Genomic DNA, 27,057 nt, shown 5'->3' on the forward strand with positions numbered 1-27,057 from the left:
TCGCGGCCATGGTAGACGACTCTACTCTACCAGCCATCAGCAAGTTCACCTATCTGCAGGCCTTATTGGAAGGTGAGGCCAAGTCTGTCATCCAAGGCTTGTCACTTACTGCAGTTATGCTGTGGCCTGTAATCTGTTAAAGGAGCGGTATGGGAAGCCAGAGAAGATTATCTTCGCTCTCATTCAAGCTCTTCTTGGCTTGAGCCTGCCGTTCAAGCCTCAAGGATCTACGACTTATGTGTCCGCCTTGAGGAAGCTGCAGGATGACCTCCTGATCCACATCAGGAGTTTGGAGGCACTGGGGGTAAGTGGCAGTGAGTTTGGCCTCTTCCTCACCCCAGTGATTTTGTCTCGTCTGCCGAGCGACATCCGTTTGGAGTGGTCGAGGGAAGGATCGGGCCACGAAAGGGATCTCGCATGGCTGCTGGATTTTCTTAGGAAGGAGATTGAGCGCCGTGAACGCTCCAACTCCTTTAAGGACGTGACTACTGCTGCAGGGTCAGACGGCCGCAGTTTGAGGGAGTCTGAGAGAAGAAAGAAGTCTCCTGGTTCTGCATTTGCTCTTCAGACTGTCTCAGAGACATATTCAGGTGGGTGTTGATTTTGTCATAAGTCCCATTCCTGTGAAAAGTGCTTTAAGGTTATCAAACTTCCACGTGCGGAACGACTGGAAAATATTCGTTCTGCTGAGCTGTGTTTTAAGTGCTTAAAAGGGGGGCACGTAGCTAGGGGTTGCAAGGCAAAGTGCTCTAAGTGTAAAGGCAACCATAATGTCCTTCTCTGCTCAAAGGATAATATTTCACCTAAGGTCAGGGCTGTTAGTCAGCCGGCCAAGGAGAGTGAAGGGGAAACGGGAGATACCAATGTTGTGCCTGGTGATCTAGTTGGTGTTTCTCATTCTTCACAGTTTAAACAAAGGTGTTGTGTCTTGCCGACAGTAAAAGTTAAAGTGTATGGAAGGCATGGCAAGTACAGTGAAGCTACCTTGTTGTTCGACTCTGGGGCAGATTGATCCTATGTATCGAGTGAATTTGTAAGGAAGGTTAGGCCTACATGGGTATCTTCTGAACAGATGTCCTATTCTGCCTTTGGGGGAAGGAAGAGTTCTAGATCTACCCAGTGTAGTATTTATGACCTGAATTTAGCGGATGTTGATAATGAAGTAGTGTGTTTACTTGCAGCTGAAGTGCCCACAATATGTGCTCCATTATTACGTCCTTGTGTTCCAGCTGAAACCCTACTGCCCTTTAAGTCTGTGCAGTTAGCAGATGAGTATGAGCGGGACAGGAAGGTAAATGTTAACATTTTGATAGGACTTGATGCCTATTGGAAATTTGTAATCCCCAACAAGAATTTGCAGGTTGAGGGACTAGTGGCTCAAGAGACAGTGTTTGGTTGGATCCTATCTGGGAATTGTGCTTCGGCATCCAAGGGAAATGTTAAGTTGTCTCAGATGTTATGCTTTAACAATTTCAATGAGAATGAGTTACATAAGTTTTGGGATTTAGAGTCAGTGGGAATTTGTAACACGGAAGTATATCCTGATGTTAGCAACCATCCTGTGTTAAAATCCTTTTCAGAGACAGTTAAGTTTAAGGATGATAGATATGAGGTTGCTCTTCCCTGGAAATCAGAGCATAAGTGTAGCCTCCAAAATAATGAAAGGCTTGCAAGGAAAAGTAGTCCATTGCTGTTGAACGCAACTGTTAAACATCATCTTAAAAGCTTTCCTGATTCTGAAGTTATTGAGAGCTAAAGGATAACATATATATGGATGACTGGTTGTCAGGAGCTGACAGTGCAGAGGAAGCCTTTGCTAAGTTTGATGAGGCACGGTCAGTTCTATCCAAGGCCAGTATGACACTTTCAAAGTGGAGCTCGAACTGCAATGCCTCAAAAGACAGATTTAATGACCACTTAGAGCCCAGCAAGCATGCAGAGACAAAGGTTCTTGGTTTACAGTGGTGTTTGACTAGAGATAGTTTTTCATTTGATTGTTTAGAGTTGAAGGATCTTGAGGTAGCATCCACAAAGAGTGTTTAGAGTTGAAGGATCTTGAGTTAGCATCCACAAAGAGAGCAGTTCTCAGTGTCATCAGTAAATTATTTGATCCTCTTGGCCTTCTATGCCCAGTAATCATGATGGCAAAAATTATGTTCCAAGATATTTGGAGACTTGGACTTTCTTGGGATGAGATCTTGCCTACAGAATTGCAACACCGGTTTCAGAAGTGGGTTCAAAATATAAAAGTTCTTAACACATGGCAAGTTAATCGTTGTTACTTTCCAGAACTTGTATGGAACAAGCTACAAAATGTAGAACTGCATGCCTTTGGAGATGCTTCCGAGAAGGGATATGGTGCCTGTGTATACTTGAGTTCCTGTTAATGACAGGTCATTTAAGGTAATCTTAGTTCTAGCCAAAGGAAGGGTAGCACCTATCAAGAAATTGTCGGTGCCGAGGTTGGAATTAATGGGTGCTCTTTGTGTGCTAGGCTATCTGTATTTGTGAAGACTTCCCTACACTTAATTGATGTACAAATGTACTGCTGGATTGATTCTAAAGTAGCATTGTCATGGATAAAGGGAGACCCTAATAGATGGAAGACTTTTGTAGCGAATAGAGTAACTGAGATTCAGAGTTTAATCCCCCCAGTTCAGTGGAAGCATATTCCTGGTAAAGATAATCCAGCAGACCTTATTTCCAGAGGTGCCTTTGCTGAAGACTTAATTTCCTGTACCTCATGGCTGAATGGTCCTGCTTGGCTCTCTGAACACTTTACTCCCATGCAACAGGGTGAGGTACCAGCAGCACTGCCCATTGTAGAGGAGGTATTCCCAGACAGCCCAGTGACATGCTTAGTGTTTGAGCATCCATCAGTAGGGATTGACTACACCCGCTGGGGTCATTTTACAAAAGCTATTAAGTGTGTAGCTTGGGTATTAAGGTTTGTGAACAATTGTAAACCTCATGCTGTTAAATGTTTTGGGCCCGTGTCTTATACAGAGTTAGATCAAGCTAAGACAAAGTTAATAATTTGTGTTCAGAGAGAAAGGTACAGCCAAGAGATCAGTGCCTTAATGCTTGGAAAGTCACTCCCTAAGAGTTCTGACATTAGGAAATTCAATCCTTTTATGGATGAAAATGGTCTTTTGAGAAGCAAGAGTCGGCTGGACCAGGCTGAATTAAGTTATGATTGCAAGTATCCTATGATTATTCCAGCATGTCACATTGCCAAGCTGTTAGTTAGTTTCCAACATGTATTTCTGAAACACGCTAGTGTTTCCACTTTAATTTCAACATTAAGATCTTGTTACTTAATTGTCGTATTAAGAAAGCTTGCTAAGGTAGTCTGTAGAGAGTGTATGATTTGTCGTAGACATCACTCACAAGCTTGCCGTCAGCCTGTAGCTCCTCTCCCAGGACTAAGAATTAACTCTGCTCCTCCTTTCACTGTGACAGGTGTAGATTATGCTGGACCACTGTTTTGTGTTGATTTTCCATGCAAGAAGCTGTACATTTTGTTATTCACTTGTGGAGTTGTCCGTGCAGTACACTTAGAGTTGACTAACTCTATGTCTTTTGATGATTGCTTACTTGCCTTTCATAGGTTTTCTGCCAGAAGAGGCCTTCCTTCAGTTATTTACTCTAACAATGCCAAGACTTTTATTAGTATGTCTAAACAAATGCATCAGTTCTTTGGCACCCTTGCTCCCCAGTGGAAGTTTGTTGTACCCCATGCTCCATGGTGTGGAGGTTGGTGGGAAAGATTAGTCCGATCTGTTAAATTAGCTCTGAGAAAGACTCTTGGTATAAAATGTTTAACAAGATGTGAGCTAGAGACTACCTTACATGAAACTGAGGCATGTGTAAATTCCAGACCCTTAACTTTTGCCACAGATGATCCTAATTCTGTAAGCCCTTTAACACCTCATTTTCTAATTGGACGCACTGCTGGATTTCATAGAGAGCTTAAAGGTGATTGCCAGGTTCCTGAAATGTCACATAAGGACCCATGTGAGCGAGAAAGCCTGAGACATCAACAACTTGATAAGTTTTGGAATGTGTGGGTGTCTGACTATTTATTGAATTTACCCCCTATCATTACAGGTTTCACACCCAGATGTAAACTGGAGAAGGGATCTGTTGTGCTGGTTCGGGAAGATAATTCTCCTCGTTTGCAGTGGCCCCTTGGAGTGATTTTTGAGCTATTCCCTGGTAAGGATGGAATAATTCGTAGTGTCAAAGTTAAGACTGCAAAGGGGGTAATTAGTAGGCCAGTGCAAAAACTGCATAACTTGGAGCTTTCATCTGCAGGGGAGGATGCTACAACAGATGAAGCTCATAGTCCCTTACCACCAACAGATGCCTTCCCAGCATATGCTCAAGGTTTTGATGAGGCTCACTCCATGACACCGTCGTCAACTTATGTGTCTAGAACAGGACGAACTGTAAAGCCTCCTCAGAAACTGAATATGTGAGATTGAAGGGTTTGAGATGTATCGTAGATTTAGGTTGATGATCAGTATAGTCCCTTTGGGTATTGTTTATTGTTTTATTGTATCATTTGCTTCCCAGGGTGAGGGTTCAGTTGACTCCTAGTGAGACATTTGTATTTATACATCCTGATGCCATATGATCATGTTGTTGAGAGTAAGGATAGGAGTTATTAAAGGTACTCCCATGGTGGGGAGATGTTGGCGCCAGACGTATGAAAGTTGACTGCGAAGATAATGAAATGACTCATTTAATCCATTGTGGACACGTCAGTCTGTAAGATGCCTTATTGAATGTATAAGATCCTAAGATGCCTTATTGAATGTATAAGATCCCATTGTTGTTTACTGGCAGGAAGAGATCATGTTTACTCAGCGAAGTAAATAAACTCAGTACACCACGAGACTCGAGCTGTTTGATACCCCCCATGCATTGCTCCGCCTCGCGAGTTATTTTTCACCGGTTTTTCCTCCATGGGACTTGTGTGGGAGGAACAAATACAACTCAGCTTCGCTACATGCTTTGGATATGGGGTAATTTTCTACTGCAATTCTAAGCTATGGTTTGGAGCAACAGCTTTAAATTGAAAGCACCTTTAACTCATTTATCATGTTTATTGGCACCTCTTTCAGATATTTCTATTTCACGGCATCCCTTTGTCGTATCACAATCCTTAACTTTGATCATTTTTTGTATGGATTTTCTAATCTATATAGTAGGGGTATGGAACTTATCTATTTAAGAAAAAGAAATTGCCGATGTAAATAATCTTAATATACCATAAATTATAAGTAAAAACATCGTAAAAATAATAAATCATGAGTGAAAACTTTTGTAGGAAACAGAATACATCACCCTAGTTGTGGACCACTGTTATATTTACAGTTGTAGAGTATGAAATGGAACCTTTTATTGTACTTAATGATATTGAACTAGGCGATAGAAGACGGATTTATGTATATAAAAAGATGAAGTGAAAAAGATTTTGTGTGATCGGGGCCTGAACATGCAGCTGCATGAGGGTGAGAGGAGGGCAGGGAATGGAGTGAATTGGATCGATGTGGTATACTGGGGTTGACGTGCTGTCAGTGGATTGAATCAGGGCATTTGAAGCGTCTGGGGTAAACCATGGAAAGTTGTGTGGGGCCTGGATGTGGAAAGGGAGCTGTGGTTTCGGTCATTATTGCGTGGCAGCTAGAGACTGAGTGTGAACGAATGGGGTCTTTGTTGTCTTTTCCTAGTGCTACCTCGCACATATGAGGGGGGAGGGGGAAGGTATTCCATGTGTGGCGAGGTGGCGATGGGAGTGAATGGGGGCAGACAGTGTGAATTGTGTGCATGGGTATATATGTATGTGTCTGTGTATGTATATATATGTGTACATTGAGATGTATAGGTATGTATATTTGCGTGTGTGGACGTGTGTGAGTATACATTGTGTATGGGGGTGGGTTGGGCCATTTCTTTCGTCTGTTTCCTTGCGCTACCTCGCAAACGCGGGAGACAGCGACAAAGCAAAATAATAATAATAAAAAAAAAGAAAACTATATGGGATAATGGATGCAAAAGTAATTCAAACACTGGCAGAAAATCAACATAACCTATAAGAACCTTCTTAATAGTGGATTTCCTCCCACATCATATATTCATAATACCTTTTATAAAACAGCTCCATCAACCTTTTCATAATTTTTCTTCAGATCCATGAATGTTACACATTAATCGACATATTTCTCACACAAATACTTCAAAGCAAACACCTGATTCATGTATTCTTGCAGCCACATTGCTTCTCCCCAGTCTGATGCTCTCTGTATATCACCACCCTTTCATACAACTTACCAGGAATAATCATCAAACTTTAATCACTGATGAACCCACACTGCTCCTCCCGAATCTGATGCTTTCTGCATACCATCACCCTCTCAGTCTCCACTCTCCCGCACAACTTAGCAGGTATACCCATTAAACTTTTACCTCTGAAATTCAATCATTCACCTTTGCCCCCCAACCCTTACCTCTATAAAATGGCACTATAGAAGCAATTCACCAGTCCTCAGACACCTCACCTTTAGCTATATGTACACTGAAAATCCTTACAAATGAATCAACAGCACCGTCACCCTCTTTCTTAAGACATTCAACTACAATCCCATCCATCCCAACCACTTTGCCACTTTCATTTTATGCATGACTTCCATCACCTCTTCTCATTTCACCATATCATTTGCCATGACTCTCACTTCACATACCACTACGTCATGAATGCTCCACAACTTTCATCCTATTATTTAGTATTTTCAACATTTATTCAGAATACTCACTCCACCTCCTCTTCTCCACTTCTTTACCTATTATGTACCACTTCCAATTACGATCCTTTCATTATGTTTCCATTTGTTCTCTTGTTCTCCTAACTCTTCCAAACCATTTTTTTTTTTTTATCCTCCTTAATGCTTACCAATACTCTATCACCGTAACTCTCATTTGCCCTCTTTTTAAACCCGTGCACCTTCCTTATGATGATCTGCAACTTCCTAATGTGAATCTCACAATTAACTACACTCCTTCCCTACATGTAACTCTCATGCACATCTCTTTTCTCTCATCAGCAACTTAACTTCATAGCACCAACTGCCCTTTCTCGCTAACCCACATCTCACCTTCTGAATGTAACACATTTCTCCCAGAAATGCAAGCTCTGCTTCCCTAAGTACCTCCCATCTCTCGCCTAACATTAAATTGGTCTCCTGCCGGGGATTGTATTACTGCTTATCGTGTCGGTGGTATTTTCATTATAGTGATAACTAAAGGCTATTACATGCATGGGTGTATGGTATGGGTACACTTAAGTATTTATGAATTCTGCACAGATTTATAGCATGTTCTGTAAATTCCTCTTTTAGAAATTGAAATACAAAAGGGGAGGGTTTCCAGCCCCCAACTCCTGCCACCTTCAGTCACCTACAACACGAGGGGAATACAGATGTAGAATTCTATCTCCCCTACCTCAGGGATACACATGACTGCTGGAGAATGTGATCACATGTGGCCTTTTTTTTCTTTGTTTACATATATATATATATATATATTTTTTTCATACTCACTGTCTTCTGCGACAGTGAGGTAGTGCCAGGAAGCAGATGAAGAATGGCCCATCCACTCATATACACATATATATATATACATAAGCACCCATACACGCACATATACATATACATATCAACAACCCTATAGATAGGGTTGTGTGGAGGAGGGTGGATATGTTGGAAATGAGATGTTTGAGGACAATATGTGGTGTGAGGTGGTTTGATCGAGTAAGTAATGAAAGAGTAAGAGAGATGTGTGTTAATAAAGAGAGTGAGGTTGAGAGAGCAGAAGAAGGTGTATTGAAATGGTTTGGTCACATGGAGAGAATGAGTGAGGAAAGATTGACAAAGAGGATATATGTGCCAGAGGTGGAGGGAACGAGAAGTGGGAGACCAAATTGGAGGTGGAAGGATGGAGTGAAAAAGATTTTGAGCGATCGGGGCCTGGTATTGCAGTTGAATTCGGTAAGAAAGAGGTGACTGTTGTTTATTGGTTGGTAAGGATATTCAATATATATATGGATCATGGTGAAGTGCCTGAGGATTGGCAGAATGCATGCATAGTACCACTGTACAAAGGCAAAGGGGATAAAGGTAAGTGTTCAAGCTACAGAGGTATGAGTCTGTTGAGTATTCCTGGGAAATTATATGGAAGGATATTGATTGAGAGAGTGAAGACCTGTACAGAGCATCAGATTGGGGAGGAGCAGTGTGTTTCCAGAAGTGGAAGAGGATGTGTGGATCAGGTGTTTGCTTTGAAGAATGTAAGAAATACTTAGAAAAGCAAAAGGATTTATATGTAGCATTTATGAATCTGGAGAAGGCATATGATAGGGTTAATAGAGATGCTTTGTGGAAGGTCTTAAGAGTATATGGTGTGGGATGTACACTGCTAGAAGCAGTGAAAAGTTTTTGCCAAGAATGTAAGGCATGTGTACGACTAGGAAGAGAGGAGAGTTATTGATTCCCAGTGAAGGTTGGCTTGCGGAAGGGGTGTGTGATGTTTCTATGATTGTTTTATTTGTTTATGGGTGGGGTGGTTAGAGAGGAAAATGCAAGTTTTGGAGAGAGGGGTGAGTAAGCAGTCTGTTGGGGATGAGAGGGCCTGGGAAGTGAGTCAGTTGTTGTTTGCAGATGATACAGCTCTGGTGGTTGATTCATGTGACAAACCGCTGAAGTTGGTGACTGAATTTGGAAAAGTGTGTGAAAGGAGAGAGTTGGGAGTAAATGTGAATAAGAGCAAGGTTATTAGGTCTCGTAGGGTTGAGGGACATGTGAAGTGGGATGTAAGTTTGAATGGAGAAAAATTGGAGGTAGTGAAGTGCGTTAGATATCTGGGAGTGGACTTAGTAGTGAATGGAACCATGGAGGCAGAAGTGAGTCACAGGGTGGGGGAGGAAGTGAAGGTTTTGGGAGCGATGAAGAATGAGTGGAAGGAGTGAACGTTATCTCGGAGCGCAAAAACAGGTATGCTTGAGGGAATAATAGTTCCAACAATATTATATGATTGCGAGGCATGGGCTATGGATAGGGTTATATGGAGGAGGGTGGATGTGTTGGAAATGAAATGTTTAAGGATAATATGTGGTGTGAGATGGTTTGATTAAGTAATGAAAGGGTAAGAGATATGTGTGGAAATAAAAAGAATGGGGTTGAGAAAGCAGATGGTGTGTTGAAATGGTTTGGACATATGGAAAGAATGAGTGAGAAAAGATTGACAGAGAGGTTATATGTGTCAGAGGTTAAGGGAACTCGGAGAAGTGGGAGACCAATTTGGAAGTGTAAGGATGAAATGAAAAAGATTTTACGTGATCGGGACCTGATCATACAGGAGGATGAGAGGTGTGCAAGGGATACAGTGAATTGGAACGATGTAGTATACCGGGTTCGACGTGCTGTTAATGGACTGAACCAGGGCATGTGAAATGTCTGGGACAAACCATGGAAAGGTCTGTGGGGCCTGGATGTGGATAGAAATATGTGTTTTTGGTGCATTACACATGACAGCTAGAGACCAAGTGTGAACGAATGTGGCCTTTTTTTGTCTGTTTTCCTGGCGCTACCTCACTGAAGCAGGGGGAAGCAATGCTGTTTCATGTAGGACTGGTTAGTGACATGAATAGATGAAGGCAAAAAAGTATGAGTGTGCATATGTGTATGTATGTATATGTTGAAATGTATATGTATGTATATGTGCGTGTATGGGCGTTTATGTATACATATATAAGTATATGAGTGGATGGGCCATTCTTTGTCTGTTCCTTGATGCTACCTTGCTGATGCGGGAAATGGCAATCAAGTATAATATATATAAATATATACAACTAAGTTGGGAAGCTTTGCATCTATCTATTCACTACATCTGAAAAGGAAATGGTCTGGTGGTTATGTCGTTCAACACCTTCATGAAGTTTATGGAATTCAGGTTGGTTGTCCCTTAATCTCCACTCTTAGCCTAGTTAAATTTTGGCTTATTCATTATTGTTGGCTAACAAATTAGTTTTGTGAACACCCTAAATTAACATCTCTAAACTGGTAACAGACAAGAACACAAGATCTCAGTGAAGTTACCCAGTTTTTTAAAGGACTGCCACACCCTCACCAAAAGATGTCTTAGAACATAACAGTCAGCTGACCTAGAAAGACAGAATGGGCAGAATTTTTTCTATATTAACCCTCATTTCTGAAATAGTGTTATCAACTTTAATGCAAGAGTAATATTTGACTGCAACAATCTGACTGCTAGGAAAAAGTGATAAGTTAAGGTGCTACAATAAAGTACAGGAAATGAACTCAATCAATATGGTATGTAAATGGGGTTACCAGTGATACTCTCTGATTTCTTTTGCAGTACTTTGGGAAGCATTATACCATAATTTTTTTTTAGGTTTACAATTAACTTTAAAACAAAACCTGAGCAGTAAAGATGAGCTTTAATAGCCTTATAGAACCACCAGACTCAGAACTTGTGACATATTACATTATTTACTGAGAGAGAGACAGTATAATAAACTCCTAACAATTAGCCCACCACATTAGATTTACAGTACAGGTACATGCTTACAGAGCAGATCAGATGGTGAGAAAATTATGGACTTCAGTTTTAGAAGGCACTGATATGGAAAACTAAATTTTTGGAAGAGCAGTGCAAAGCAGAACTATACAGCTCTTACATCAAAATTACTTTGCTTCATTATATATAAAATATTACATTTCAATATGTCAACCATTTACAAACTACACATTTGTAATAATTTTTTTATATATACATAAGTAAATATACACTTTTGAGGTAACAAACAATTCTCATTTTCATATTATCAATATAATCACAGATGAATGGGGCAGTTGGGAAATCACATACACATGCAAGAGAATAATTAGGGAGATTCTATCATAACCTACACAAAATACCATTTTGGGAAAGGCTTATCTTTCCTCTTCACTCTTACTCATTAAAAAATAGTCAAATATTGCCATAAAGATCTCTCTAATACTAGAACTTTCATCTCAATTGCATATTCCTTATGAAGCTGTTACATTATCATTGTAACAAGAGTAAACGTAATTTTGAACTTATGGGCTTATTAAAGGCAGTTAAGTAAAGTTTTGAGCTTATGAAAAATAACAAATTTTGTCAATGTTCTCACTATAGTATTACCAAGTTTGAATACATGGTACAATTAACAGAACAGCATCATCAGAGCTACCAGTGTTGCAATCCAATACCTAGTCTACTGAGATCAAAGTTATTTTAGTGATGAATTCTAATTCTATAACTTTGAATTCAACTGAATAAATGGACTGAAACAGTTTTGTTAAATACTAATGACCTTTTTAGAAGAATAAGTGCTATTACATAAACATTACATGCACACAAAATGAATCGAATACACTGATCTGTGAGGGAACCTATCACTGTCCTTCATATACAATTGCTTTTTCTGCCTTCGTGAGGTAGCATCAGGAACAGACAAACAATAGCCTTATTTGCCTACTCTCTACCTTTTATGCATAATGCACCAAAATACAGCACACCATCCACAGCCAAGCCCCACAGATTATTCCAATGTCTAACTTGACAGCCTCATACTCCCTGGTTCAACCACTAACAGCAAGTTGTCCCTTGTATACCATGTCAATCCAATTTATTCTATCCCATGCACCTCTCATCCTTCTGAATGTTAATGTTCCAATAACCCAAAGCTTCTTTCACTCCATCCTTCCATCTTGAATTACCCTTCCTGTTTTGTCCCTCCAGTTCTGGCATGTAGATCATCTTAATCAGTCTTTCTTTGCTCATCCTCTACATATGTCCAAACCATTTGATGACTCTGTGGTCAGACAATTTTTTCAATCATACTGTGCCTCATACTCACCTCACTCTTACTCTGTCATTCCTTGCATGATCAACCCTCCTCACACCACATATTATCCTCTGGCATTCATTTCAAATACATCCACTCAATTCCATTCTGTTGTATTCAGGGCCCATGACTCACAACCATGCAACATTGCTGGTACTACCATACTTTCAGACATATCTATCTTTAGCCTAACAAACACTAGCCTCTCCTTCCACACATTCTTCAATGCACCAAGGACCTTTGTTTCCACTCTATGACTCACTTTAGCTCCCATGGTTCCATCTTCTGGCAAGTTTAATCCCAAATATCTAAACCAATCCATTTCCTCCATATCCCCATTTAAACCATCCTGTTTCATCTCCCTGCTACACCTCATTACCTGCATTCACTCTCAACTTTCTAGTTTCACACACTTTCCTAAAATCTGTCATCAGCTCTGGGAGTTTCTCTCTTGGGCTGTGTCACTTGGAAGGACCTACTGATTCACCTCTCATGCTTTCCCACCCTCAGTATGCAGTAAATATGTCCCTTGTTCTAAAACCTTGCATTCATCTCCCTCATCCCCATACTGACAAACATATACAACCAAGGTAACATCACACACCTTTGACAGAGACCCACCTTCACTGAGAAACATACACACAACTCCCTTTCTACTTGCACTTATACCTTATTGTCCTGGTAAAATTTCCATTTTATTTAATTAATTTCCATTTACCACATATATTCATAGCACCTTTCACAAGGCACTCTTTGTCAACCTATGTTTTCATATAAATTTTAAGAATTTAACAGTTAAAAAAATATAGCCATTCCATTTGTCTGAAATGTGACCCAACTTCCAAAATTCCTTGGCAATTGTATGGTATTTCTGCTGTTGGCATTCAACACAAAATGTGCAAGAGTACATAACAATAATTGTGGATACAAGTGAGCACACACCATACGGCTTTAAATGGAAAAAATGGGTTGAGGAATATCTTTATTTATCTCATTATCACATTAAAGCTTGAACAAATGAGACTCTTGGAGATTCTAAATGCATTCTATTTGTTTATTAGTTGCCATTCCTGGACAAACCACTGCACGGATACAAAGCGTGTTATTCTTGACATAGTTTCCATTCTCTGTCTCGAGTATTCTCTTGAGAGCTACAAAATCAGTGTATCCAAAGCCTTTAAGATTACGAGAAACTTCTGGTCGCATAAATGCTTGTCGATCTGGCTTACTCATCATTGTCTCAGTTATGTGCTGCTTGGGTACGACTGAGCCACAGTCTAAGATAGAAAGTGTTATTCGTCCATTAAAAGGCCATTCAAGGAAGTCATCATTATCACCCTGCATTGTGTGAATAAACAGGGCTAGAAAATATTCATTGGACTTACATGTAATATTTGTCCGAAGGCAGAATTTATATCCAAAAGGAGAAGTATAAAAAGGTGGGCTGTGGCAGACTCTCCCAGGCTTATTTTGCAATTCAGCACAAAATTGAGAAAAATTCCTTATTCTCCATACAAATTCACCATTGCAAAACTTCCCACTTAACTCAGCCAGCTGCGATTCGACGTAAGCATCAATTTCTTCAATTCTCTTGGCTAGATTATTATGTTTGATAGTCTCCTCCACCATACTCTGGCTCAGATCAACACTCTTTTCACATAAATTGCGCAGTATTATCTCTTGCTGGGTCAATGAAGAGGTGGATAATTTGGAAGATCCTTTGGCACCATCACAAATATTCAGGTGATTAAGATTCAACTGGAGCTTGTTAACTTCTATCCCTGAGTCTGTTCCTTTGTCTCCAGGTTGTAACAAGGGAAATACTGGTGGTTTTTCCGAGCCTCCAACAGCTCCAGATGGGCTTAAAGATTTCTCTAATGTTCTTTCAGGATGTGATGGACTTGTATGATTTTCAGGAATTGGAGATGTAGCAGATATTTGACTTCTTAAACTTGGCTGACGACTGAAGCTTCCAAAAGGAGACTGTATTACACCAACTGTTCGACTTAACTCAGATACGAAGGCATTGATTTTCTTGTAACCTGATGACAACAGCTGAAACACCAAAACAAATTATCATCACACTTCTAATACCCTAAATTTTCACCTGATAAAATGTATGAGATAAATATCACACTGCAGAACAACAGGGGAAGAACTTTACAACATTTTTTGGAACAGAGGATGAAAAAGAAGCTTTTAAAACTACAGATATATTGTAATCTAGTGTGTATATGATTAGCATATAATGAATATACCCTTAAGTCTTGTTAAAAATATCAACATTAAAGCTTTCTTGCAAATATTTCTTTCTTTTCATTACTCTTATACAGCCAATCCTAGTACACTGAAATTCACTTGCAATTTTAGGCTACCAAAATTCAGTTTTATTCCCAGTTATACATTTAAATTCTAAATAACGTACCTATATTAACGAAAATATAACAATCAACTTCAAATGCAATAGTATTACATTACTACACTCCCACTGAAAACCAATATGGAAAATAATGCTTATCCAAAATTACACAGAAAGATAATCTGAATTCTTGAGACCAGAGCTGGGAAATGAAACCTGAATCCATATAAAGTAATCCCCAAAAATGATAGTATGTGGATCAAATTGCAAAATAGGCTTCTGTCAACTGGGAGATTACTGCTATTTGTCTTATATAACACATCCTAAAATGCACTTTCTGGTAAGGTGATCACTAATGTATGCTGACATCTGATATACAGATGTAAATGTAAAAGCAAAAATATAAAGAGGAATAATGCTTTATACTCACAAAGAGATGAAACTGGGTTTCTTGTGCCATATGTTGATCTAGGTCAGCCCGAGTCATCTTATGGTGGCAGCCATGTTCAGCAAAGGTGCATGCAACAACTACTTTAGGGCAGGATTCAGTCATGTGGGTAGCAATATCACCACGTGCCATCAATGTCCCACACATCTCACATGCCACTATCACATGAACACAGGTCAACAAATGAAGCTGAAAGAAATGCATGTACAAGCCATTTTTTATATTAATAATGATAATAATAATAATAATGATAATCATTTATATTTATATTATCTATTTATCAAGCTTTGTTGCTGTCTCCCGCACATGTGTATATATGTATATGTCTGTGTATGTATATATATGTATACGTTGAAATGTATAGGTATGTACATGTGCGTGTGTGGACGTGTATGTATATACATGTTTATGTGGGTAGGTTAGGCCATTCTTTCTTCTGTTTCCTTGTGCTACCTCCGTAATGCCGGAGACAGCGACAAAGTATAATAATAATAATGATAATAATAGTAATAATAATAATAAAGAAGAAATATGAGTCAGAAGTGGAGTGGACAATGAGATGTTTGAGGACAATATGTGGTGTGAGGTGGTTTGATCGAGTAAGTAATGAAAGGGTAAGAGAGATGTGTGGTAATAAAAAGAGTGTAGTTGAGACAGCAGAAGAGGGTGTTTTGAAATGGTTTGGTCACATGGAGAGAATGAATGAGGAAAGATTGACAAAGAGGATATATGTGTCAGAGGTGGAGGGAACGAGAAGTGGGAGACCAAATTGGATGTGGAAAGATGGAGTAAAAGAGATTTTGAGCAATTGGGGCCTGAACATGCAGGAGGGTGAAAGGCATGCAAGGAAAAGAGTGAATTGGAATAGTGTGGTATACTGGGGTCAACGTGCTGTCAATGGATTGAACCAGGGAATGTGAAGCGTCTGGAGTAAACCACAGAAAGTTTTGTGGGGCCTGGATGTGGAAAGGGAGCTGTGGTTTCAGTACATTATACATGACAGCTTGAAACTGAGTGTGAACGAATGTGGCCTTTGTTGTCTTTTCCAAGCGCTACCTCGCGCTCACGGGGGGATGGGGTTATTTCACGTGTGGCGGAGTGGCGATGGGAATGAATAAAGGCAGCAAGTATGAACTATGTAAATGTGTATATATGTATATGTCTGTGTATGTATATATATGTATATGTTGAAATTTAAAGGTATGTATATGTGCATGTGTGGATGTGTATGTATATACGTGCGTATGTGGATGGGTTGGGCCATTCTTTCATCTGCTTCCTTGCGCTACCTCGCTAATGCAGGAGACAGCAACAAAGTATAATAAATATAAATGAATAAATAATAATAATAAGAAGAAAGTAATAAAAGGGTAAGAGAGAGGTGTGGTAATAAAAAGGGTATGGATGAGACTTTGGACATATGGTTAGAATGAGTGAGGTGAGGTTGAAAAGAAGAAATATGAGTCAGAAGTGGAGAGGACAAGAAGGAGGAAAAGGTGATCAAGTATGAAAAGACAATCATACTTGTTCGCCATTTCTCACATTGGCGGGGTAGTGCCAGGGACAGACAAAGCAGGGCAACATTTACTCACATCCATTCACTAGCTGTCATGCACAATGCACCAAAACCACACCTCCCTCTCCACAACCAGACCTCACAGACCTTTCCATGGTTTCCCCAAGCCGCTTCATATAAACTGGTTCTGTCCATCAACAGCATGTCAACCTTACTATACCACACTGCTCCAATTCGATCTATCCCATGCATACCTTTCACCATCCTGCATATTCAGGACTAGTTCACTCAAAATCTTTTCCAGTCTATCCTCTCTCCCCAATTCGGTCTCTCCTTCTCCTTAACCCTTCCATTTAGTCTAATTAATGAAAATAAAGAGACAAAGAAAAGCACTTTAGAAATTAGGAGGAAGTGAAATACCCATCTCTTAAAAAGAGCCAGGTTAGAGCTATAGGTTAAAACGTGTTGAGAGTCCCAAAGTACCAAGGCACAGGGTAATACTGAAAAGACAGAGAGAGGGATTTGTACGGACCATGTGTAGGTTTAAATGCAAAACAGAGATAAAAAAATACTTTCATTTTCTGCTGGACAGTCAAGGAGTATGATTTCTGTTAACTGAATCACCCACAAGTATGTATAAGAAGCTAGTTACACTATATTCCGCATCCACCAAAAGAAAGTTTAGTACTAAGTGAGGGATAAGGCTTTCTATGGAATATAATATAAAATGTTTCTGAGAAATTCAGGGATAGTATACTTTTGACAAAAAAGGAATGAAGTGAGCACCTTTACAACAACATGAGTACCAAAACTCTCAAGATCAGAGGCAGAAACAAAGTTTGACTTGTACACATGAGATGAAGGTGTCATTCATATACACTAGAAGCAGCTAGGGTTTCAGTAAAAATCCTTAATATACTCCCTAACCAATATCTGACATATGAAGAAGCACTAATGAGAAACATTATTCTGGTATAGAGAGTCTGATCAACAGTCACCCAGGAAGCAGTACTTGGTCTGACCCTCTTAGACCCTCATCCTGCATGAAAAAACTTTTGCATTCGTCTGATGTTTCCTGTGTAGCAAGGTACCACTATGAAAGATGAAAAATAGCATCATTCACTCACCTCTACATTCAATGAAACCAGAGCCTAAGCCAAGCCTCACAGACTTTTCCGTGGTGTTCCCTGACAACTTCATATGCCATGTTTCAAGCCATCACCCCCTGTCTATCATTTCATTTTAATATGCTCTATACAATACAAGTCTCTCACCCTTCTGCATGTTCAGGCCCCAGTCACTTAAAGCATCTATAACACCATCCCTCAAACTCCTCAGTTTCAATATTCTCCTTGTTCTTTCCATTTCTAATATGCACACACTCTTAGGTGGCCTTTCTTAAACATCCTCACCACACTTCCAAACCATTTTAGCACACCCTCTTCAACTCTCTCATACAAGCTCCTCCTTCCACACCACTTTCTTACCCCATCATTTTTCATTCAATTTACCCTTCTCACACTATACACTGTCTGCAAGCATACAAATTTCTAACATATCCACCCTCTTTTGTACTTTTTCATCAATAGCTTATGCCTTGCATCCATACAACATGGTCATAATTACTGTATCATCAAATGTACTAATCTGCCTTTATAGGTTAAGACCTCTCCTTTCATACACTCAACATACCTAGCACCTTTGCCCCTCATCCAACTAATGGCTTAGTTCAGCTCTCATGGTTCCATCCACTGCTCTCACGTATCATTTAAAACAATATTTTTCCAGGTTCTCTCCATTCAAACTCACATTCCAAACGACCTGCCTTTTATTCACAGTGTCTCAACTTCCTCATTTCACATACTCACCTAACCTCAGAAACCAGATTCAACAGTTTCTCACTCAAATCTGCCAGAAGAGCAGTGTTAGCAGCAAATGGAAACTGACTTAAACTCCTTGGCCCCTATCCCATCTCTCTAAGACTCTCGCATTCACTAACCTAACCACCTCATCCATATACAGATCAAACAGCCATGGTAACATAGCAGACCCCTGCTATAAACTGACCTTCACCTGAAACCACTAGCCCTTCTCTCTTCCTACTCACATTAATACTTTACTCTCATAGTAAAAATTCCTCACTGCTTAGATTATCTTTCCTATTATCTCTGGGGCCCCTGCATTGCTCAGGAAGCTGGCCACACCCACCAGGTGGGACCACAAGTAATAGAGTGTTGTAATATTGTTTCTGGAGCTATGTGGGAAGAGTGCAAGACAACTGAGTAGAAATTACTTAATATCTTATATGTGGAGAGTGGCTTCCGATGGCTTTATGTCAGGGTGGAGGAGCAGAAGGGAGAGGGGGTGTCTTGAAAATTGAGTTGGGAGGATGGCTGTTAAGTGCTTGGTGGCTCATTATGGTTTGTGTGTATGTTTTGTCACTTTGGTGTTTGTTGAGATAGTTTAACGACCACTCATCCCTGTCTCATCCAACAGGTCTACACTTTCCTTAATGAAGATGTCTAACAGAGTTATTCTTTTATAATTTTCAATGAGTATTTTTTACATTTTCTCTGCTTAGCTGGATCAGTAAAACTAAGTGTGGTTTCAGATGTCTTTAGGTCAAGTGAAAGAGTCTTTAAGACTGAGTTGGGAGGACTGTTGTTCAGTGCTTTTTGGGTCATTTTGGTGTGTATATTTGGTCAGGGTTGTTTGTTGAGGTATCTTAACTACCACTAACCCCTCTCTCATTTAACAGATCTACTTCCTTAGTGAACTAGTGCTATTCCTTTACAATCTTACATTTTCTTTGCTTACTCGGATCAGTAAAACTTGACATAGACAATTTCTACATTAACATGTATGAAGTTACATACATCATAACCAGGGGACATGAATAATGGGATTCCTAATTCTAACTTCTTTTAATTACCTATAAGTCAAACATTAATTAAGGTGGTCTTGTAATAACAGGGAAATCACCTGTACTCATAAAATCATTACATACATACCTGCTCTTGGTTGAAAGTGTATGGTTCATCACAGAGATCACACTTTTTGACTCTTAGAACACATTCAAATGTCAAATGCTGTTCCAGTTCTTTTTGAAGTACAGTGGCTGAACATTCATTGGGGCACATCACTGGCTGGAGGGGACATTATGAATTAGATACTTCTAACTACTCAGTACTCAATAGAAGGCAAGAGTTACTGGCATATTGTGTGTAAATCAAAAAAGGAAAATACATTAAAACAAATTTTTTCTTTTTTTTCTTTGTAAAAAAATCACTGGAATATGAGTGATGCAAAATATACTAAAAAGAACAGGAGAAAAATTTACATAAAGGCAGGGCTGCCCAATTTCTGATTAGCTGTGGACTAACATTTCTCATGACATCTATGTGGGATACAATTAATCAAAAATTTCATGATATATAAACTTTGAATATTTATCCTCTTCTTTATACGTGTTCATCATTTCTTGCCTTAGTGAGGTAGCAGCAGGAAAAGAGAAAAGAAAGGCCTCATTCCCTCATATCCATGTTCTAGCTGTCATGTGTAATGCACTGCAACACAGACTCTTTTCCACAACCAGGCCCCACATACCTTTCCATGGTTTCCTTCCCCTGGTAGCTTCAAATGCCCTCATTTAGTCCAATGACAGCATGTCACCCTTGGTGTAACACATTGCTCCAATTCACTCTATCACTTGCATGCCTTTCATCCTCCTGCATGTTCAGGTGCCAATCATTGAAGATCTTATTTACTCCATCCTTCCATCTACAATTCAGTCTCCTCCATATCTCCTCCACTTCTGACGCATACACTAAACACAACACATTTATTGTCGCCATGATATCTAATCCATCTCAGAAACCCGACATGACACAGACAGCTAAGTCTACTTTTACAAAACTGCAAGATGTGTTCATAATTCAAATGTAGATTCTTCTCTTTTGAACACCTGCCCCAGTTATACAAAAGGACTAATTCATCCTTACAGAGAGTGGAGCTCTCACATCTAGGAAAGTTTTTTAAACACGCCTGAGTGAGCTGAATCTACAGCAATCTGACTTATCAGCTCTATAATTCTAACCCCAAAATTTGACCCTCTTTTCTCATGCTGTAATGTTGGTTCCCTGTCCCTCTACTGTTAATTCAGTTTGGTTTCTGCTCCCATGAAAAGGCTGCCTGTGTGCCTTTGCATCTGCTAGACAATGTAATACTTGGTAAGTAACCATGTCACCTAATTATCAAGTGGCCACAAGCTTCAATGAGGTTAAGCCATTATAATCTCTTTTTCTTTCCATACACCTCTAAGCTTTGGGACTCTTCGCCTTCTCATGCCTTTCCTAAGAGATAAGACCTACTTCTTTTTAAAACGCACATTTTCTGCCTCCTCAAAACCTTAGACTATTCTTCTTTTTCTCTATATATTTCTCCATTATTTTAGCCCTTTCTTAAGTTTCATTTAAAGCTAATCCATAATGAGGATTATTGTCTGTTACTGGAGCATTCACCAAAAAAAACTTTTAAAATTGTGTTGTAAATTCTCCATTAATTTGGGGATGCATTAGCCAAGTTTCTCAGACATATCTAATTCAATATAAATGTCACATATTCTAGATAATACAGTACCTATACTGTATAAGCTCCAATCTGTTAAACTTATAATAGTCAAAAAACTTATAATAGTCAAAGTGCAAAAGAGCCATCAAAATGAAAGGGCCTTTCCATGGGATGACATAGCTCCTTCATTGCGATATAAGTGGAAATTGGTTCTACAGAGAAAGGAGAATTGAAATTCTGCAAATGGATGGTTAGCTAAGTGAGTGTTATACCAAATTTCTTGGAAACTTACTATCAGCATGAACAATAAACAAACCTTAGAGACATGACAGTAAAAGATAAAAACTTACTTGGAAGGAGCAAGCCTGAGTATGATGCTCGATGTACATAAGTTCTACTATTCGTGTGCAACCAAGAGCATGATTTGGACATTTAATGCACAGCTGCAGGATCTCCCTTTCAGCACATGAGTCAAGAAACAAATCTGTTTCTGAGAGTGGCAAGTTGTCAATTGGGCAACGATTACTGCTTTCACTGCAATAAATGAGATGAATTTAAACTCTGATAGGAGAGACTTTTCTATGTTGTCATATAATATAGGGAGGAAATATCACTGAATCTGTTTCTGTCTGGGCTATCCTATAATATAGTCACTGTAACAAACTAATCATTCAAAGTTTACACAATAAGAATGAAGAATATCTTAGGAAAAGGCAATAAACATGCAGCAGCATATAACAGATAAATCCTCTCTTCATGACTGTTTGCTGTGTACAGCCATAATGTCAGAAACACTGTGATGACGAAGCCTCCAGAGAAAAATTCTAATTTGGCTCCTTCCACTGTTTCTTCTTTAGAAATGTAGTAATATAGGTGAAGATTTATATAAAAAAAAGGTCATCTTCAACACACAGGAGATATGTGGGAGGTATTCTCTATTCCCTATACCCATAGATAACATCCATATGAACTTTTATTACAGGTAAACCAAATAAAACATCAGTAATTTGTACATAATACAGTTCTTTGGGTCAAAACTTAGGCTCCTTAGGAATATTATCATAAAAAATAATTCAAGACATGAAACAGATCTAGTTTCTTACACGATCATCCTGCCTCCTGCCACACAGTTACTTCATTTCCACTACAACACTGTGCAGTTAAATTACATAACAGAAAATAAACCAAGATTGAAAACTCACCTTATGCTATTAAAGATGCATTCTTTACAAAAGCGGTGTCCGCAAGTAGTCTGTACTGGAGACCTCAGACCCAGAAGACAAATAGCACACTCATACTTGGGGTCGAGTGGAGGCACAAACTCGTAGTCATAACCTTCCTGCTGTAATGATGAGACAACATATCAGCAAGTAGAAAAAAAAGCAGCAATCAAAAAGGCATATCATGTTTCAGTAAACCCTGTTTTACTGACACTGTACACTTTAGAAATTGGCTTTATCAGACACCTAAAGCCAGACTGAGCTATTATCTGATTTAAACAAATTAATCCAATATATCCTATGACAGCCCAAACCTACCCACATTTGCTCTGGTAAGCACAATACAGTTTCTGTGTGTTGAACTCCTGTATTGTTATGTGGTAACATCATTTATATCACTGAACAGTATGAATTAATATTGAAAAGAAATAAGATACAGAAACATCTCTAATGCATCATGAATGAACTTTTGTGATGCTGTTGTGTCAATGATATGGAATTCACCATACTGTAACAAAATAATAATGCACTTATAGGGTACAATATTACTACCATATGGAGGTTTGTTCATTCTGGCTACTCTGATCATCAAGTTAGTCTTGCCATGCTGCCCATACTTTCAACATCTCTTAAGCCATCCTGTGATTTGTGAAAGATTGTTTCAGGAAATCTCCTCACTTATTGCTTTAATAATGACTATACACTGGTAGATATATACTTGTAATACATTAATGTCATTGCAAGTGCAGTGCATATTATAGTGCTACTTCCTCCATTATCACTTATAGCCTAACAAACTACTACAGGCACTAAAGTACCAATAAAAATTGCTCTTGTAAGTATAGTTCAATTTCTAAAGAGGGAAACAGAAGAAGGAGTCAAGCTGAGATTGCTCATCCTCCTCGAAGACTCAGACTGGGGTGTCTGAATGTGTGTGGATGTAACTAAGATGTGAAGTAAGGAGAAATAGGCAGTATGTCTGAGGAAAGACACCTAAACCTTCTGGCTGAGTGAAATGAAGCTCAAGGGTAAAAGAGAAGAGTAGTTTAGGATAGTCTTGGGAGTAAAGAAAGGGGTTGCTGAGAAGGCTAGAGCTAGGAAGCAGCACTACTCCTGAAGCAGGAGTTGTGGGAGTATGCGGTAGAGTGTAAGAAAGTAAATTCTAGATTGAGATAGGTAAAACTGAAGGTGGATAGAGATAGATGTGTGATTATTGGTGCTTATGCACCTGGTTATGAGAAGAAAGATCATGAGAGGCAAGTGTTTTAGGAGCAGCTGAGTGAGTGTGTTAGCAGCTTTGACGCGCAAGACTGGGTTTTAGTGATGGGGGATTTAAATGTGAAGGTGAGTAATGTGTCAGTTGAGGGCATAACTGGTGTACATGGGGTATTCACTGTCGTAAATGGAAATGGTAATGAGCTTGTGGATTTGTGTACTGAAAAAAGACTGGTGATTGGAAATACCTGGTTTAAAAAGTATACATATGTGAGTATGAGAAATGGTCAAAGGGCATTACTAGACTACATGTTAATTGATAGGCATGTAAAATAGAGACTTTTGAATGTAAATGTACTGAGACGGGCAACTGGAGGATTGTCTGATCACTATCTTGTGGAGGCAAAGGTGAAGATTTGTAAAGGTTTTCAAAAAAGAAGAGAAAATGTTGGGGAGAGGAGAGTGGTGAAAGTAAGGGAGTTTGGAAAGGAGACTTGTGTGAGGAAGTATCAGGAGAGATTGAGTGTAGAATGGCAAAAGGTGAGAGCATATGATGTATAGTACACTGTGATCTATTAATTCACTTACGGGTCAGTTCATAAACATTTATTTATACATACAACCACAATCTACTGAATGTCTGACTCATGTAGCCACTGTGAACCACCATTACATTTATTGGATTATAAATACCAAATACCTAGAGAATGTGTGATGTAAGGAACCAATCAGATACATCAGAAACAGATCTATCAGACTGGGTCCTCAATTTAGTCGGATATAGTACATTGAAGACAGAGAAGTAATCTCCATGAACATTTGCTATGAACAGCTTCCAATATACAAAACTTTTGAAAGATAACATCAATGAAATTAAGAAAAAGGTACAAATATATCAACACCATACAGTACAAATAGACTTACTCGGGTCATGATGGCTATAGGATCGGCGTCTCCACTCTCCATTATTCATAACTCATTTCAACACAAATGATGTGACTCACTCTTACTGTAATAAATGAGAATCATTTCAATACATTCAGGCTCTAATGAAATACAAGTCAAATCTTAATAATGCTTACATTCATGAGATCAAAAATGTAAACAATATATCCCTGTTAATATCTGATGTTAATGCTTACTGGTTAAGGCAAACTCAAAGAAACATATATCCAAATACACAATAAAGCTGCCTTCTACATTCATCAAGCATACACCTTTGAAACTACCTATCAAACAGTTCAATGAATAGTGAAAAAATAATTCATTTTACTATCTGATTCAGGACTCAAGTTGATTATCAGCAAATATACATATATGCATCCCAGGGGATGGGGGAGAAAGAATACTTCCTACGTATGTTGTAGAAGGTGACTAAAGGGAAAAGGAGCAGGGGGCTGGAACCCCCCCTCCTTGTATTTCAATTTCTAAAAAGGGAAACAGATGAGGGAGTCAAGCAGGGAGTGCTCATCCTACTCAAAAGCTCAGAAAGATCTAGGGTACTTTAAATTAGATCCAATATATTTATCTATTTATTAGTGCTCATCCTACTCAAAAGCTCAGAAAGATCTAGGGTACTTTAAATTAGATCCAATATATTTATCTATTTATTATACTTTGTCGCTGTCACCCGCATTAGCAAGGAAGCGCAAGGAAACAGGTGAAAGAATGGCCCAACCCATCCACATACACACGTATACATACCTATACATTTCAATATATATATATATATATATATATATATATATATATATCTATGATTTCTACTTAACCCTGCAGCAAATTCTATGAGAGACCTGGTGTTACCTAGCACTTTTCTAAAGGCTCCTGCAGTCCAAAGATATACTACTTCCAGAAGCAGGGAAATGTAGACTCCTTCAGAGTGGTACATTCTTTGACAAGACTGGATTCCCAATAGCTAAGCATCATCAAAGTTGACTTTATGCTAGCAGTGTACCTTCTTGCAGGCAGAGCCTAGGTATACTCAATGTACTGTATACAAATTTATGTTATACAACTATGTGGGTACTTAGGAATGAAGAAAAGTTGTGTATTCATAAACCAGTTACCCTTTAGCATTGAGAAATCAAGCTGGAATACTTTCAAAAGAATAAGTTTTACTGCTTGGTTAAGTAATTTAAGAAGTAGCACAGCCAGTTGCAGTCCACATGATAACAAACAAATACCACAAAAGGATGATGAGAAAAATTTACTAATTATGGGGATATAGTGCATTTAATCAAAGCATATTAAAAACATAAGGGCCTTCTTTTACTATTTTTTTTCCATAACATTCACTGAGGATTCCTTAGATCAAAGTGTAAATGATCAAACTGGTGTTTCTTATTCCTTCAATATTTTTAAGACAAGAAAATGAGACATACTGGGATACATGTACTTAGGTGTCATAAATACTCAACATTCACACATATTTAAAGACTTTATGTACGTTTCAAGCATCTTACTGGCATCATAATCTTTCGTAAACCATTATCTTTGTTTATGTTATCCAACTACAAAATTTGGACAAGTCCTTGGTGCTTATTACTACGAAAACAGACGACTGGTAGCTGCTAGACAACCCAGGAAAGAAATGGTACATCAGTTAAATGTGACTTGGAAGACAAATTCGATGCAATCTACGAAGTCAATGAGAAACAGATGATCAAGTTCCTTTAATAAGCTACAGGACAATAGGTGAGGCAGTAAACAAAAAATGAGGCAAGAGTTAAATGCCCGGTTTCCTATATGACTCACCTGTTGATCCTCCGCCGAGTTTCCTCAGATTCCTTCAGGATGACTCACATCTGGAAGTATCTCACGTGTCTAACTCTCTTAACTGATTGTTCTCTTGGGTGTGTCACTTATCCAACTGTGAAACTCCTATGCTCGTATTTCCACTTCACTTCATTGTCTATTACCTCATCATAATGCACAACTCTCCAAGATTCCTTTATTTACATCCTGGAGACCTTGAACGCAGTGAAATTAATACACAACTGTTTTTGTAAATTTTGTATCAACAGTTGCATTTTTCCACAATTTTATACTTATGATAAAATGTAATTTTTTCGTAAAATCAATTCCATTAGAAATATTTGTTATGATGAAATTTTCATTTATTTATTCACATACAGACGATAATCCTTTCTCCGCTGACACCTGACATTTAAACATTGTATCACGTAATTGCATTTATTATCATTGGTCAAAATACAACTGGCTGTATCATATATATGATAATAAATGACGACGACTTAATTTAGTTATGAGAAAACCCCGAAATATGCCGAAATTAGCCGAAATATCGTAGAGCAACACAATGTATACCGTCCAATTGCATATGTTGAACAGTGTTTGATATGATAGGGGAATATTTGTAGGCGATCACTCGAGTTACTTGATGCCATTGTCCCTTACTCAGCCCAAAATTACTCAAATGAATATAGACATGCTTTACTGACAGTTTGTTGACCCGAGAGAAGACGTCGGCAACCAACATCGAGGGGCGTGTTGCATTCATAAGCTCCCCAACACCACCACTGGCTATGGCACAAAGTGCATGAGGAATGTCGTTATATAAAGAGGCTTTTTATTTTTCAAACTTAATGAGATGAGAGAACATTTCCCAGGTAATTAGTATATATGCGGTGTCACAATACTCCTGATACTGATTCATATTTTGGTGTCAGGCTAACGTTTATTTCATTACGATTCGTAAGATGATTATGTTTCTTTTATTAAAATTGTTAACCTTATATATACATGTGCACAACC

The 27,057-nt window shown here is 38.7% G+C and overlaps 1 protein-coding gene across 2 annotated transcripts; it reads right to left on the reverse strand.

Annotated features, from left to right (window-relative positions):
- Positions 1–10,505: 10,505 nt before the first annotated feature.
- On the reverse strand, positions 10,506–26,289 carry LOC139746300 (TNF receptor-associated factor 6-like). Of its 2 annotated transcripts, none has more exons than XM_071657403.1 (7): positions 26,038–26,289; positions 24,205–24,285; positions 22,048–22,187; positions 21,196–21,379; positions 19,288–19,422; positions 14,743–14,949; positions 10,506–14,008 (listed from the first exon to the last, which is right to left on the reverse strand). In XM_071657403.1, exons 2-7 carry the CDS (start codon positions 24,244–24,246, stop codon positions 12,989–12,991), a joined length of 1,728 nt encoding a protein of 575 aa, XP_071513504.1. In that variant the 5' UTR covers positions 24,247–24,285; positions 26,038–26,289; the 3' UTR covers positions 10,506–12,988. The 2 variants fall into 2 exon arrangements, with proteins under 2 accessions (XP_071513504.1, XP_071513503.1); XM_071657402.1 differs by having other exon boundaries at positions 24,205–24,289; positions 26,038–26,287.
- Between the last annotated feature and the right edge of the window lie 768 nt (positions 26,290–27,057).

The sequence above is a fragment of the Panulirus ornatus genome, chromosome 64 (genome assembly GCF_036320965.1).
Source record: "Panulirus ornatus isolate Po-2019 chromosome 64, ASM3632096v1, whole genome shotgun sequence".
In the NCBI taxonomy this organism is placed as follows: domain Eukaryota; kingdom Metazoa; phylum Arthropoda; class Malacostraca; order Decapoda; family Palinuridae; genus Panulirus; species Panulirus ornatus.

Bases quoted from the DNA above. Each gene is read 5' to 3' on its own strand.
- LOC139746300 (XM_071657403.1), bottom strand. From the start codon at position 24,246: ATGGAGAGTGGAGACGCCGATCCTATAGCCATCATGACCCGA. The intron at 21,380-22,047 runs GTGAGTTTTCAA...CATTTATTGCAG, and splicing joins TGCATCTTTAATAGCATAAG to TGAAAGCAGTAATCGTTGCC. The intron at 19,423-21,195 runs GTAAGTTTTTAT...TGTCCCCTCCAG, and splicing joins CTCAGGCTTGCTCCTTCCAA to CCAGTGATGTGCCCCAATGA.